Source organism: Cervus elaphus, chromosome 30 (genome assembly GCF_910594005.1).
Source record: "Cervus elaphus chromosome 30, mCerEla1.1, whole genome shotgun sequence".
Lineage (NCBI taxonomy): Eukaryota > Metazoa > Chordata > Mammalia > Artiodactyla > Cervidae > Cervus > Cervus elaphus.
The window spans coordinates 19,572,479-19,589,554 of record NC_057844.1 but is presented as its reverse complement, the minus strand read 5'-3'; the positions used below and the strand labels follow the sequence as shown (position 1 = coordinate 19,589,554).

Sequence of the window (17,076 nt, the reverse complement as noted above, 5' to 3'; positions counted from 1 at the left end):
TCTCAAGCCACATTTGAGTCACACCAGCCCCTCAAGAGTCCCTTCAGTGATAATCCTTTTGGAAAACATTCTAAAGTCCAGGGGGAAAAAAATCATTTCTTCTTATAAAGTATGTTTTATCTTTATTATGACCTTTTGTTTGCTTACATAAAATGTCAATTATAGTACTTCTGCTTGCTTGCTAATGTGTAATAAGTGGAAAATAAGAACGGTAATATTAATAATGTAGCCCTCTCTATTTCTTCATATGTAGTATTTAATACATGTGTATTGAATATCAAGTAAATTTTAAGTAAAATATTAAATTCCACTAATGAGATCAAACTCTTAAAAAATGACCTTCAAACTTTTAGAATATAATTTGTCAGTAAATTATAAAATTATATAAACATTTAAGAGATTTAGATGAGCATATGTACATGCATATATATGATGAAGTTCTAAGGAAACCAGTTTTACAGTATGCTTACAATCTAGAGTAGAGTGTTGATAGGGATAATTTAGCTTTTAAATTAGAATTAGCACTGCTGTTTCATGTAGTGATGTGTTTACATACTACTCAAATGTGGGATCCCTATTTCCTTTAAACATGTAATGCAATTACATTTTCTTTAGTATTAACTTTATTTCTTCCTTGGAAGGAAACCTGCTTATCTGTAAATTATATTCAAATCCAATTATCATGTCAATTTGCAGATCACTTAATAAAGAAAAACAACCACATTCCAAATTTAATCTGACCCTTCGGGGCCTTCTGTAATTTTGGTTAAGAAATTATGCTTCCATATTTAGCGAAACTTGAAAGGAAAAAATTATACCTATATTGAGAAGTAATCTATTATTAATAATTATAACAGCACAAGAATGAAATAAAACAGATGAATGACTGATTTTTTTACTGGGAAAAGAAAATACAAGGTAAGATATTGAATTAAAAACAACCCAGTTTAAAAGCCCTCAAAAATCAAGAAGTTCGACAGCAAAAAGGGAGAAAGATGAAATGCCTAAAGAAATAAGGCTTTTGAGCTGCATAAAGACTTCTTTTATAAGTTATAATGAATACTGACAGCTCCTCACTTCATCGACTATTCATTCTCTGCCAGGAATCTGTCTTTGAAATTTCTCGGCCGGGAAGGTGATACTTCCTCTAGGCTTCTATACTGCAACTCTGCACTCTGACTATGACTATTACCAACACTGTCAAAGCCTCCTCAGTGGTGTCTCTGCATCTGTCCTCATCCTACTCTGGTCACAGTGACCTTCTGTCTGATCATGTGACTACTCTGGTCACAACCCTCCACTGGCTTCTCATTTCACGTGGAGTAAATGCTGGAGCGTGGCCTGTAACACCCTGCATGACCTCCATGCCGCTCACAGACCCTCTGTGATTAACTCCCTGACATCATCTATTATTCCTCCCCTTGGTCACACTGTCCCAGCCACAGTGACTTCTTGTTCATTAAGTTTAACAAGCATGCTCCTACCTCAGGGCCTTTGCACCTACTGTTCCTGCTTTTTGGAACACTCTTCTCCCCATATTCACTTACTTTGAGTCTCTGTTCAAATGTTACCTGCTGTCCTGTATGAAACAGAACTAGCTGTCCCTTGTCCTAGTACTCCCTACTCCTTTTATCCAGTTTTATTTTTTCTCCATTGTGCTCATCACTATCTAACACTGATATAGTGATGTGTTTATCTGCTTTTAGTATCTTTTTTCTGCTAGAATGTAAGCAGCATGAAGGCAAGGCCTTTTTGTTACTTTTTGCATATCCTGAGTGCCTGGCACAGAGTTCAATACAGCCTATCAAATGAATGAATACTCTGGTTAAGTACAGCTCATACCTAAAAGACTTTGAATCCTGATATACTGTGCAGTTACTAATCTTTGGAACACAGTAAGCACTGAACAAATGTTTCTGAATTAGGAAGATAAAGGTTAGTCAAATCTTGTACTAAAAATACGTTAAAGTGAAAAAGGTAAAAACATGTATCTATAGAATTATATTTTGACACATACCTGTTTGAACTCTGAATCTTTTCCCACCATAACCTGGAGACTGTAAATAACTGGATCACCTTTCATTGGCTGTAAACACTCCCATGTAATATCACAAATGTGATCATTTACTTTCTCTATTTTGGGGGCTGTAGAGAAGAAATATAAATAAAATCTGCTTGACTTGATTTTTCACTTGGCACATCACACAGACTTTGTTTTACTCAAAATCAACAGACTTTAAAACCTAGTTATAAACTTGAAGTAAGCATCAGTGAATTTTTGAAATCTGCAGAGAAATGGTCAATGGCTAACTCTTATATCCTCCAGGCCATACAATCTATAAGCATTACAATGCAGACTGATTAAAAGATCTGTCAAGATAAGTACTGTTTTCACTGAGCTAAAAAGCTAGTGGTAGTTCTACAACATCTTTTATGGTACTTCAAAGAGCGTTAACTAGAACATGAAATTTTATAATTTAAGAAATTTCCTAAGAGAATGGTTGAAAAACACCCCCAACTTCCTGACCACACATATGACTCAGTAGTGGGGTAGAAGGTATCAAAACCAGCAATCTTCTTAAGGTTAAGAGACAACCAAACCAGATGAAGAAACAGAAAAACAACTCTGTGAAATCCATCAACATTATTAGAAGGAGTATTCAAGAACAATCTTGATATTATGGGTCATTAACAGATGGTACATTCAAGTATATGATCCAGGACACTGTACTAGAAGTGTTTGTGATTTGTCCTCAGAGGGAAAGGAATTTTAGCTTTTTCTTGGCTAAATGCACAAAGTGCAATACTTGCCAGGTCACTTTAAAATAAGAACTCTGCTGAAACTAATCTTAAATATATAACACACGCACAAATGTGTGAATGTGTATGTAAATTTGACTTAAAAATTCAAATTAACTGAGTATTTATGTTTTGCTAAACAGATGACCTGACTTTCCCCCTGAAATCCCAAATTAATGAAATAGCAATGACTCAAAACAACAAGAATTGTGATTTTTTTTTCTTTAAATAACAATAGTGAAAACGGTAAATGGCCCTATTAGAAAACCAGCCTATCTATTCAATTTAGTACTTTTATGTTTATTTAAAAGATGAGTGACAAAAAACAGCACTGTCTGATTATCAATATGCCAGATAAAATAGCTTTTATTATTAAGTGAAATCCCAAGTAGGCCTGTCTAGCTCATTTCCTTTTTATAATTTGAATGTTAGACACATACTAGATGATAAATTTTAACTGTACAAAAAGTACATTATGAAAGAGCACTTAAAATTAATTTACTACTAAAGAAAGTAACTTGAGGATGGAGAACTTACCTTTCAGGGCAGCTGGGACAGATTTTGGAGTAGTGAAAATATATTCTTGGGAAAGAGGACCTTCCCCTGCTTCATTACAAGCTTGAATACAGAATTTATAGGACGTCGACTCATTAAGTCTTTGTACTTTGTATGTATGACATGGACCTCTGTATAAGGATACAAACCTAAAATGGAAATGACTTATGAAAAATAAACCTCGACTACCTTATGAAAAATGTTTAAAAACCACTAAAAAAGAACAGTTCAGACATTATTTAGGAGCAATAAGTTACTCCTAGAATTTAACGCCACAATGGTTTGTCACTCAATAAATCCTATTTTTCATCAGATGAAAATCACAGAATTAGTTAATTTCCCAATTTGCCATAGTTTCCTGAAAATTTATTGCAAAATTTCATATCCAATCACAGTAACTGTTTCTTTTTAGGCTCTGGTATAGCTTTGCTTCTGACTGCTGTTTTTTAACATATACATCTTAAAAGACACTCAGAACATCACAATTTTCATTATCAATTATTTCTAACTAGAGCTACAGGCATACAGTTTGTCACATAAAAAAGATAATTCCCTTTCCTAGGCATAATTTTAATTGATTTAGTAAGGTTTTCTTAATGTTTACCTAACAGTATGAGATAATATTGTATTTAATTTCCCATAAATTATCCACTTGAACTGTTCAATGGAAAGTTTAGTGTCAGACTGTGTGGATCATAATAAACTGTGGAAAATTCTGAAAGAGATGGGGATACCAGACCACCTGACCTGCCTCTTGAGAAACCTGTATGCAGGTCAGGAAGCAACAGTTAGAACTGGACATGGAACAACAGACTGGTTCCAAATAGGACAAGGAGTACGTCAAGTCTGTACATTGTCACCCTGCTTATTTAACTTATATGCAGAGTACATCATGAGAAATGCTGGGCTGGAAGAGACACAAGCTGGAATCAAAATTGCCAGGAGAAATATCAATAACCTCAGACATGCAGATGACACCACGCTTATGGCAGAAAGTGAAGAGGAACTAAAAAGCCTCTTGATGAAAGTGAAAGAGGAGAGTGAAAAAGTTGGCTTAAAGCTCAACATTCAGAAAACTAAGATCATGGCATCTGGTCCCATCACCTCATGGGAAATAGATGGGGAGACACTGGAAACAGTGTCAGACTTTATTTTTTGGGGCTCCAAAATCACTGCAGATGGTGACTGCAGCCATGAAATTAAAAGACACTTACTCCTTGGAAGGAAAGTTATGACCAACTTAGAGAGCACATTAAAAAGCAGAGACATTATTTTGCCAACAAAGGTCCGTCTGGTCAAGGCTATGGTTTTTCCAGTGGTCATGTATGGATGTGAGAGTTGGACTGTGAGGAAAGCTGAGCGCCAAAAAATTGATGCTTTTGAACTATGGTGTTGGAGAAGACTCTTGAGAGTCCCTTGGACTGCAAGGAGATCCAACCAGTCCATCCTAAAGGAGATCAGTCCTGGGTGTTCATTGGAAGGACTGATGCTGAAGCTGAAACTTCAATACTTTGGCCACCTGATGTGAAGAGCTGACTCATTGGAAAAGACCCTGATGCTGGGAAAGATTGAAGGCAGGATGAAAAGGGGACGACAGAGGATGAGATGGCTGGATGGCATCACTGACTCGATGGGCATGAGTTTGAGTAAACTCCGGGAGTTGGTGATGGACAGGGAGGCCTGGCGTGCTGCGATTCATGGGCTCGCAAAGAGTCGGACATGACTGAGCGACTGAACTGAACTGAACTGATGTCATACATATGCTGAATGTTCTCCAAATTTTTAATTGGCTGTTTTAAAAATTTTTGGAAACTGAGGAATGAATAATGAATACTCATGTAGTTCTAACAGTCTGAAAATTGTAGTTAGTTTAAAATGAAGGAATACTTAGTAACACTGTTTAGTAACAGTGTTACTAAGATCATTAGTTACTAAGATCATTAGTAACACTGTTTCCAAGAAGTAGTAATTGGATAAGCCTTGCCTTTTGAATCGCCTTTTTTTTTTTTTAAACTGAGAGGATTAAAAAAAAAAAACAGTGGCAAAGCCACTGTTGTAAAAAGCTGAACCATGATAAAACAAACACCTGTGGTCAGGGAACAGATGAGGTAGCATTCCGACATGATCCCACAACAAATGTGAAGAGTTGTGAAAAATCAAAGGAAAGTAAAGATATTAAATTGATTTAATTTATGAAATTTATGTGGTAAATTTACAATATCATAAAACACTTTAATTTATTTTCCACAAAGACCATAAGTCATACCCCATACCCTGCAACAGTTCTCTAGATGCCTGCTAAACATTAATCATGCTTAAAGTTCTACAATAGAATATAGACTAATATCATCTTCATAGAATCTTTCTTCTATTATTTTTCAACCAAATACCAATTAAATCTGTTTCTAGTAAATCTTGCACGACCCTAAATGTAAATTAATTAATTCACCTAACAATAACAACATATATTAAAGATAAATGTCTATACCAAAAACGTGCAGCAAGGCAAAAAACTTCCTTCCAGATGTAAGGTTACAAAGAGTACATAAAATTCTGCCAGGAACAAAGGCTAATATTCAGAGAGGCACAGATTTCAGGAGATAAATGATCAATACTATTTGCTCTGTGTAATGCTCTTATGATTGATACAGGATGTTTTAATTCTGTATGCTATTTTAAATGTGTAATTATTTCTGATAGAAAGTACTGATATACAAGTACCTTGAGTATTCCATTGTTGAATATTTGGCTGACATACAAACCCAATGCAAAAAAACAAAGTAGCCTTGGGAAAAACTGTCACTAGCACTCTATCAGATACACAAATTTATTTCTAACAAATTGAGTGAAACATAAAAAACAAAAACAAAACAAAATTCTTAAAAGATTAAAGTAACAATGGGGAAGATATATGGCATTGTTTATTTTTGATTTAATATCAATATGCTGCCCCAGATTGGATTTTGAATAATTTGCACTAATTACTTTGAGTAACACTATAATTCAAATGCATGATTTAGTGGAATAAAACAGCACGCATATAATGAGATGGCAAAGGACAGCAGAACAGAGAGGAACCTGAGTAGCCAGGGGGCTGGACTATTTATCAGAGGGTCTAAGATCTGATGGTGAGGAAGTGAACTCCTGCATTCACATGATGTGCACGCCCTTGTGAGAGTGTGGGGGAGGGTGAGACATAACCTTCAAGGATCTCAAAGGCCTTATGTCAATCAACTGTTTACTGTAAAAACTGCCTCTTGCTGGAAATCAGCATTGAAGAACTTATTTTGCAGAAAAGATTGCTCCTTTTACTAGCTTGAAGAGAGTGAATGGGTTAGACAGCCAAAGATCAGCTTCCCTATTATTTTCTCTCTTCACTATGTCTTCTGATGTTTCAAAAATGGCATACTTAAAAATTATTTCTTATGAGACTTCTGTTTTTGAAAACTTATTTCTAGTGTTAAAAAAATTTATATACTTAAGACCTAAGAAATTATATAAAGAAGCAATTAGAAACACCCACCTTCCATTCTTATCCTCCATCTGAAGGTGGTACTGAACCGAATCTGTTGACAATGTCTTTGGGGTTCCTTCTCCCCACTTCAGTTTAAGGTTCTGGTGGCTGAAGGCAACACATTCCAGACGAGGTGGATCAGGAGGGAGGGGTTTAGTTTTTAATTTTATTGTGTGGCTGAAAGGACCAGCTCCAAGGCTATTCAAGGCTTGAATTCGTATTCTAAGTGCCATGTTAAAAAAACAAACAAACAAAAAAAACGTTTAGTTTATGATTATTCTATTTAGTGTCTCTCTGGTCTAGGCAAAAATTAAGATAGTTTTTACTGTGTACCTGTATGTTGTATCTGGCTGCAGATTGTCTAGAATGTAGTTTGTAACCTTTCCCACTGTCAAGGGCTGTTTATCTCCAAAGTCTATGCTGTAGGCAAGGATTTCTGAACCATGATCACAAGGCTTTCCCCAGCTTATTGCAAGGCATGTAGATGGTGAATAATCGGGATTTTCTATATCATCATCACTTATTTCTTGAAGACAAGTCACAACAGCAGGAACTGATGGTGGAGTCATACAGGCTACTACTTCACTAAAAGGGCCTGCACCCACAGTGCTCAGAGCCTACAAATTAAGAGAGCCCCAAAGTTAAAGACATAATCATGCAAATGCTCACAAAACACAAAACTCTAGATAGAGTGACAAGACCCTAACCACCTTTACCTGGACTCTGCAATAATAGGTAGTTGCTGGTGAAAGTCCTTTTAATTCGTAACTGAGACCCGGCCCGCAGTAACATATCTGCATACTTCCTTCAACTCCTCCCCATTCCAATCGATATTCAGTGACATCAGTTCCATTACTCAAAGGGACCTTAAAGTTAAGAAAAGGGGATAGTCTTTTGTCTTAAGTTCTGATAATGATTACATAGTTTTGGGGCAAAAATGTTATTTACCCAAGCACGTAAAAAACTGAACTGTTTTTGGATTTCTAAAAAAAAGTTTAACAGAATATAAACTGTTTAATATTACATTTTTATTCATTAAGGCCACCTGAATTAAAGATCTATCAAAAATATAACTGTTTTCAATCAGACACAGAAATATGATTCAATCACTTTAGAAAGAGTATCTTAAGGTAAATATACTTTAAAATAATTCTGTTAAGTAATATAAATGTTAAATCATATGAGGATATTTTCTTTGTTAAATTTCAAAGGGAACAGAAAATGTAATTATTATTGATTACTACTATATGCAGTAAGTATACTGAAGATAATGAACATGAGAGAAAGAGTACACACTAATTCCTATGAATGTTCTGAACAATAAGTGCACCATGGCTAAATATCTCAGTACTGAGATGGGGCACCATCATCAACAAGAATCTAAATACTTGTAAACATATACCTTATTTAAATATTTCAAAAAGAAAAAAGAATTTACTTTTTACCAAGTGAATTTAACTAGGACTTTACTCTTTATATAATTTATGGAGATGAAATGAGCAGTATCTTCATTCTTTTATGTAAAATTATTTTAATCATTTAAAGCAAATATAAGTGAAGGAAATTACAATACCTCCCAGTTCACTTGTGCACAAGTTGCAGATCTGCACGTCACTTGAGGGGGCTTACACTGATCTGGTGGTCCAGGAGCTGTAGTAATATCATGTTTTTCTGAAAATGGCCCAAACTAGAAAAACAAATATTAATCAGTGTTTTCATTTTTCACCTACCAATTGCACAGCTCTCCATAAATATTCACAGATAATTAAATTCATCATCCCTTTCCTTTAAGACTAATTAGTCATAATAAAATTCTCCTAAAAGAAATCACAGAAAGTAAAGATTTAATTAATGATCAAGGAAGTAAATATGTGAGGTATTTTAAAGTTTCATTTACTATAGTTTCTTCTCTTGCCCCTTATTCCTTCATGAATTGTTTTTTTGTAAGAAGGGAGGGGAATTTAGGAATTAAGTCAAATAAAAAGAAATCATGTCAAGAGTGAAGAAATGAATACCAATTAAAGGCACGAGAGATTATAGGCATAAATTATAACTTAAACTTAATAGCTTTAGTAGGGTATAAAAATGCATTCTGTGAAAATATAGGGAACAAATATTTACTTAAGATGATTCTGACAAGTTATCACAAACCTGAAAACATAGATTATAGACACTAGTATTAAAGATGCTATCCCATGTACTGCAGCCTTATGGGGCTGACAAGATCATCAGAGTTTACTAAAATCTGAAACAATGGGGAAAAACTTGTCAGTTTAATTTCATGAAATTTTAATTATACTGTAGTTTTAAGAAATATAGTGCTAACTCAAAGTCAGAAGTAATTGGCTAGTCCTCAGAGAACTTTTAATTCAGAGATGAGAGATGTCACAGTTGAGCGGAAAGGGTTTTGGCTCCAAAGTCGGCACAGTGACTGATGTCTCCCACTTTTCAGTGTGTGTGACTGCGGGGGCAAGGAGTTGAGCTTTCGCGTGCCCCAGCTTCCTCAGCTATAAAATGGAGATATCACCTATTCTATCCATTTTACGGAGTTATACAGAGATAATTAAAAACAAAAAAAAATACACAAAACCACAAATGCTTGGAATGTACGTTTTTTCCCTTAGGCAAAAAAAATGAATCACGAGTAATTGTCAACTGGAAATAAACACTGCGTACAACCAGCCTCAAAACACTTACTTACTCTTAAGTATTTCCTCTTATGATCATGTTTCTACTCTTCTTACTAAGTAAACTCCATCAGCGCTGCCTGAAAGGCTCAGCTCAAGTTCAAAGTGTCACATATTAGTAATTGGAGTTTTAAAGTACTGAGATTCTGTAACAGTTAAGCTATGGTACATACTGACTTCTCATTTATCAACAGAGGCTTATTAAAAATTGTAAAATTTGGAGTCACATGTTAAAAGCAAAATGGTCAAATAATGGGCACAATGACAATGTTGTATGAAATACTCCTGGGATTTATAATTCAGTCAGCTCGGTTTTCCTACCCCCATTTTGTTAGCTGCACGTAGTCTGAAGCTGTAAGTCTTTCCAGGAAGAAGGTTGCTCACTGTACATTCTACTTCAGGACCTTGGTAAACTTCTCTGGGTTCATCTCTTTCTACAGGAGACATTTCCACCCCATAGCAAGAAATGGGTGATCCACCATTGACCAGAGGGGGTCCTAAAGGTGGAAAGATTCACGCAGTTAAACAAGAGGAATGTATTTAGTACTGACTTAATTATAATTTATTACCAAAATGAAAATTACCCCATCGTAACTGTATTTCTTTTGCTTTGGGTCTACCCTGTAATCTGGGAGGGAGGCATGGGCCAGGAGGCACAGCTGGAGTCTGCACAAGTAAAGATTCAGATACCTGCCAAAACAAAAGCAAAAACAAAACAAAAATGCCCCAAGCCAAATAATCAGACTGCTTTTGTTAAAGGAAAATAAGACAAACACAAAGACTGCACCAATAATTTGCATCTGAGTATCAACAGAAAAGGAATAAAGTTCTGAATAAAATCAAATCTAATTAAATCATTAAAACACAAATTTTATACAGGGAAGTATTATGTGCCTACTAGATATAAAGTTACCAGAAAAACAAAAAAACAAAACAAACCTCAACAAAGAACTCTTTTCTTCTTTCCATAATTAAAAGAAAAACCTCCCTCATAACCTAATGGACATTATTTTTGGTGTCCAAATGGATCTACAAATCTCTTCTAAAGAAGAATGTTTAACATTCTATAAATGCTGTTTGCTGTGTTTTTAGGAGGTTTAGACTATACTGCCCACTTGACTGTATTTTCCAACCTAAACGCTAATTTAATATTAACAACAAAAAAAAATCTTTTCTTTCACCCTAAAAATAATTTAAAGATCAGATAAGTGTGCGCAAGTACTTGGCATCTTTCTAGGTATTTGGTATTAGTTTTGGTATTAGTTTTCATCTCTATGCTACTTTTAATTTTAAATAAAATAGCTTAAATAAAATTAAAATAAAATAGTTTAAATAAAAGTTTATTTTAATAAAACTTTTAGTTTTATTTTAAAAGACATTCTCTTAAAAGCACTGACACAAACTCAGTGCTATATTCATTATCTGCATTGTATTAAATTGGATCCAAAGCCTGTTGTGTAGGACTTGCAACTCGATTTCACTGTACTCTCATTTTCAACAAAATGCTCCTAATTCATAAAAAAAAAATTACTTTCATTGCATTAAATCTCATTTGAAAAAAATAACAATTATGAATGCTCTAAGATACATTATTGGTTGAATTCATTACAAAATCACTCCTATTAAAAAACATTATACTTTTCCAGAGCATTACAAATGTCTCATATATAATCAATGGCACATTTAAATCCATTTCTGTCTCTAGTAAGAAATAAAATAATTGCCAAACTTTTCTGAAATAAGTGTATATTTAGATTTTGTGTTTAAATAATTATTTTGTTTCTATTTCTGTTAGGTAGGGTTAATTAAGCATCATTCTAAAATTTATAAAATTTTCTACAATGTTTTCGTATACCTATTTTTTCCAAAGCTATTTAAATAGCAACCAGACAACAGATATTCACTACAAGCTAAATACTGCATTAAGCTAGTCTGGTCACTGAAAATTTAACCACCTGGGTTATACATTTTATGGATGTACTTCAATATTTGAGGTGGCATCTGATGATTTCATCTCATTTGACCAAACTTGAGAAAAACAATCTACACGTAAGTATTACCGCACTCTGTCCTCCATCACTGATGCAGTAAACTCGAAAACGATAGAAACAGCCTGGATTCAGTCGATCACAAAGATGTTCCCTAGTAGCTCCACTGTATATCATATCCCATTTGTTTCCTGTAAGATGGAAAAATTATGCTCCATCAGCGACAAGGTAATGTTTAACATTTTGGTATCATGGACATGGCAGGTATCCTAGCTTCACTAACTAAGCATTTATGTAATTTGTCAGAAACGATTTAAGCCTGTTTTTTGAGTTTCCTGGAAATGATCTAATTTTCTTTATGTGTATAGCTTCCGAGACAAATTTGCATGGCTTTGTTGAAGTGAAATATCTCTGTAACTCTGTACAGAACCTGACTTAGATCGATAATTTGCTTTTAATTAAGTATTTTAAATGTGCTTACTGGCCCAGTAATAACATTATAACACACAAAGAGTAGAAAGAACCAATACCATAGGAAGTTCAGTCTTAATTAAAAGACATCTTTATTTTTTGCAAGGAAATAGGCCATTTGATATAAAGATAAAAACGTGTGATTCAAGAATAAAGTTCACTAGACAAAGAACTTATTACTAAAACTACTATAAGTTAAATTTTAGAAGATTTTTCTGATACATCTGGGTATAAATCCGAGTGAGCTAACCTTCAGAAGACTTTAGTCTAGGTATACTGGAATTGAGCAATGCAAACCAATGAGGAAAAAAATAAGAATGTAATAATATACGTATACAGCAGTCTTACATTTGAGTCACTGTGTATCTGGAGATTACAACTTAAAGTGGGTCATAACAGGCAAAATCTTATCTGCTACAAACAAAGGAAAAAAATCAAGAGGAAAGAAAAGACATCATGTAAAATTTAGAACCATGAAGACTCAAGGTAGACCAACTGGTTTAAATGATCAGTTTTAATAGTTATTCTTACCGTTAGAACCTTCTGCCATCTCTACTACATATTTATTGATGGCTGCTCCTCCATTGTCTTTTGGTGGGTCTATCCAAAGAAGCAAAAGTGGTATTGGGCAGAGTATATACAATTCAAAAAATGACATAAACTCATAATAAACAGAATACCAAACTCAGGATTGCTCTAAAAGTAAGAAGAATCACCTTCAATGACTTTTTAAAAATTAATACCAGCATCTTATTTACTCTGTTTTTACACAAGCAAATTCTCAATAAATTTTTGTTTTAAATGAATAAGTAATTTTAATTTCTCATAAAAACCAGAATGAACCATGAAAACTTTAGCTACAAGCTCAATAATCTTTCATTTCACACAGGCGGCCCCTGCTCACAGTTCTACAGTTGACCCCAAGTTCTTCCTCCATCAAACCTGAACTTAGTATCTATGAGTACAATGCTCTCCAAAAGCAGATCCTCAGTAAGTCTCACATTTCTCAATGAACTTACCTGAGCTAATAAATTTACTCAAGTATCTTAAAAATGATCTAAATATTCAAATAATTTAAATCAAATATAAAAGTAATGACATACAAATATGTATAATATCTTACCCCAAGTTATTTTAAAACTATGTGAATGTATCTTTCCTTTAACTGAAGGCTTTACAGGGACTCCGGGTTTATCAGGACAGGTAGTAAACTCTACCACCTCACTTGGACTACTTTTACCTTCTGAGTTATAAGCAATAACCTATGATGAGAACACAAAGACATAATTAATGTCTGATACTTAATGATACTGGCTTAATGAACAAAGTGATGTGAGACAAATAGGGTCAATCAAATGATTTATGTGAGAACTGCTTGTCTTCAAAAGGAACTCAGCACATGTGAAGAGAATTCAGGTATAATCCCCTTTCAGTCAGTCTTAAAAATACAAGTGAGTCTAACATTTTGATACTAAACAAGAGTCATCACTGGAACAAGCTACATAATCTGATGATACTTGGCGAGGCTTGATTTAACTTATTCTTTTAATATTCTTCAGGGATTTAAAAAAACGTCAGATTCTCTGAATTTCCTCTCTTTAAAAGATAAAGGTTAACTCCTCCTCCTTTTGAATTGTCCTTAATAACTTGCTTCTAACAAAGTGTGTAGCAGAAATGATGGTGTGTGTAGCTTCCCTATGGAGAAGCCCATGTGGTGAGGTTTTATAATTATAACTGAAGCAAAAATGCAATCCAACATTATAAGAGGAAAACTGGAAAAATGTTTGTATTCCTTAGATCCTTTGTAAATTGTGTCAATATAAAAACTGTATTTGAAAATTAAAATGACCCAGTGCTATCAGAAGTTTTGAAAATGAAGCTAGTATACAAAGTAAGTATTGCAGGCATACTCCTTACTGTCTGAGCCGCCAGGGAAGCCCAAAATAAAACATAACAGATATAATTGTGCACTACATAAACAAATTTCCCGATATCACTAAAATTTTCTTTCTTAGGTTCTCAAGGAGTAATAAAACTTTTTAATAGTGAAAACACTTTACAATGGCTTCTATTATTTATTTGGAATAATTTGTTTAAACAAACAATGGTAGGAAAATTCAAATGTTGTATTTGTCAACTAGTAAACATCCTGTTACATTTTTGGGAAAACCTCTGCACGAAAATGAAGGCTGGCTTATATTAAATTGTATATTAGCTAATTCAAGGCCCTGTCTGCCAAGCAATAGCAATGTATATCACTGACCAAGTCAAAGATAGACTATATCCTAGAATGGATGCTTGGAAAGATTCAGGATTTCAGAAGTCTCCATAGGAGAATTTTCAAAGCTTGCTATTGCTTCAAGTGAGCAAGAATGATATATAGAGTCTCCAGGCCTCCAATGAGCAAAATACATATAGAGTATCTCTACTTTCCTAAAATAATTAAGTCTGAAGGCCATCAGATGGGACAGTGAGACAAGCACATGTGCTGGGGGATGGATGAAGGTTGGGCGGAGGCAGCAGCATTCACCCTGCACAAACTCAAGTGCTCTGGATAGGACTTTAGGGAAGGCTATAAGGCTTACTGGGTTTCATCCAGTAAGTAAAATACCGTGAACATAAGTGGAGAAAAGTTTCTCACTGATGATGATGGGTGTTAGAAATAAGGAAAGTGAGAAAATTAGAATTAATCCGTGGCACTAGATCAAATGGAGGTATAGGGTGCAAACTCATGACTTTTAAAAATAGATATATATGTAGAAATATGTGTTCCTGCATGTAAAGGGTCTATGTGTGTCTACACACACACAGAAAACATACACATATACATCTAGTTCTTGGCTTTGTCCACTGAGAGGAGGCCTAGGAGTAGCAAAATCCTATAGCATTAAGGATTACTTATTACTTAATTACCTAATTACACTTACTACCCAGATCCTGACTTCTAAACACCACTGTCTGCTTAAAGGACCCAGGTGCTCTGAGAAATGGTCAATGTCAAATTTGAAGAAGAGAAAGTACATGATGAGAATGTAGTATCATGTGCCAGAAAGGAGGAGCTCAAAGAATGATGGGGTGGGGACATGTCAAAAAAATTAGAAGTCAGCTTAACAAGGGCTCCCAAAATCTAAGACAATTTGAACCTCATAACTGATAACCACAGCAACAAAATATAACCCACTCAGTAAACAGGAATCCATTAGTTCATACTAATATAAATGAGAAGAGAAAGCTTTTCCTTATAGTATAATGCCAACTAATCAATGTAGAAGAAATGTTAAAAACCACCACTTGGCAACCATTAATCATGGTTACTGAATGATTCAGGGCAAGAATTATCAATGGATGTTAAAACTAGTGGGTGAGACTTTGATGAGGAACAAGATGTCTATACAGTATCTTCAAAATACTTATTACAAAGGGAGAAAGAACAACTTTACAGCAAAGAAACACAGCAGATATCACCTTAAGTAGCACCACTTCAAAAAAAAAAAAAAGTTTTTTCTGATATACCTGCCAAAAAAGCATATTCTGACTATGTTCAATGACACCCACATTTTAAAAGATGTTTTGTTCACATTTTACAGAGTCTTGTTAAGCATTAAGACTGCTTTGAATTGAAATACATAAAGTTTGAGAAGCATTATTATATAGTAAGAGAATAAAACAATAAAGCTCATGAGAAAAGGCCAACATATTTAAGATTTAAAACTATAGGAATGAGGCATGTACTTGGTTTTAAAACAGAACAGTAAGAACAATAAATCTTTCAAGGGCTTTCAAAGCTTACCTTAAATTTATACTTTGTACTACGTCTGAGATTTTTCACTGTGTAAGCAAGGTCTTCCCCATCATATTTAGGCTTAAAACCATACCCCTGGAAAGGGAAAAAAAAATCTTCATTAGATGCCTAACAGCAGAAATACGGGGAATAAGAAATATGTGAAAAGATTCAGGTCCCCTTCATCTTCTGCTGTGTGCAATGTGAGTAATGCCTGGTTGACTGTAATCTTCTCCTTGCTGTTTCTATCTTGAGAAGACAGATCAAGAAATGCTGCTGACCATTTATAGGAGGACGAAGACCACCACTTACTCTCAGTAAATACAGTAACCAAGAGAAGATCTTTGTGTTGAGGGAAAATCAGAGACAATGGTAACATCACCATCAGTAAGCTTATCCCTAGAACTGAGGGAATTTCCCAGAAGGATGTTGCAAGAATTAAACAAAACTATAACTATTTAACATATTCAACTCTCCCTGAACACACAACTGTGTTTAGGTGAAAGATGAGTGATTGGTTGGGCTGGCAGGTTGAGATGTCATTTAGGTTTGGCATTATTATTTCCAGCCCTATGCTTCACTACTTTCACAATGTTATTTTTAAAAGTTAAAAAAAAAACAGATATAATTCACAAATCACGAAATTCCCATTTTAAAGTATAAAATTCAATGGTTTACAGTATATTCATAAGCTTGTAAAACCATCATTTAATTCCTAGTTCCAGAATAAAGCCTAAATAAACAAAGTACTTTCATTTTCTGGCTAGCAGTCACTTCCTTTCTTTTCTTATACACTAATACACTTTCTGTCTCTATGGATTTGCCAGTACCTATATAAATGGAATCACATGATGTATGGTCTTTTGTGATTTTGCTCTTTTATTTAGTATGACGTTTTTAAGGTTCATTCATGTGTGGCATATGTCAGTACTCAAACCCTTTATATGGCTGAATGATATTCTACTACATGGATATATTACATTTTGTTTATCCAATTATTAACATTAGTTGACGGACATGTCAGTTATTCCCACTTTTTGGTTATTATGATTAATGCTGCTAAGAACACTGGGGTACAGAGTTTTGTACAAATGTACTTTCAGTTCTTCTGGGTATATATCTAGGATGGACCAAGCTATTTTCAACTCATATTGCTTCAAAGTAACTCTGAAAAGCTATGGCGCTATAGGTAATTAACAGACGACAGTCTATCACTTGCTCAGCTCAGTGCTCTCACAGGAGCCGAGACGCTGTGACTGGACAGTCTCATGTGAGGCTCTT

General features: G+C 34.4%; 1 protein-coding gene across 5 annotated transcripts in view; it reads right to left on the bottom strand.

The window, feature by feature from the left end:
* The window catches only part of FNDC3A (fibronectin type III domain containing 3A), a 110,098-nt gene that overhangs the window by 5,349 nt on the left and 87,673 nt on the right, over nucleotides 1-17,076 (bottom strand). For all 5 annotated transcript variants that reach the window (XM_043891635.1, XM_043891639.1, XM_043891636.1 and 2 more), the window contains 12 exons: nucleotides 15,805-15,891; nucleotides 13,138-13,276; nucleotides 12,546-12,614; nucleotides 11,616-11,734; nucleotides 10,140-10,245; nucleotides 9,877-10,052; nucleotides 8,442-8,555; nucleotides 7,585-7,734; nucleotides 7,202-7,485; nucleotides 6,878-7,090; nucleotides 3,337-3,503; nucleotides 2,018-2,145 (listed from right to left, as the gene is read on the bottom strand). In XM_043891635.1, coding sequence (XP_043747570.1) covers nucleotides 2,018-2,145; nucleotides 3,337-3,503; nucleotides 6,878-7,090; nucleotides 7,202-7,485; nucleotides 7,585-7,734; nucleotides 8,442-8,555; nucleotides 9,877-10,052; nucleotides 10,140-10,245; nucleotides 11,616-11,734; nucleotides 12,546-12,614; nucleotides 13,138-13,276; nucleotides 15,805-15,891 — 1,752 coding nt within the window. The remainder of the gene's footprint in view (nucleotides 1-2,017; nucleotides 2,146-3,336; nucleotides 3,504-6,877; nucleotides 7,091-7,201; nucleotides 7,486-7,584; nucleotides 7,735-8,441; nucleotides 8,556-9,876; nucleotides 10,053-10,139; nucleotides 10,246-11,615; nucleotides 11,735-12,545; nucleotides 12,615-13,137; nucleotides 13,277-15,804; nucleotides 15,892-17,076) is intronic.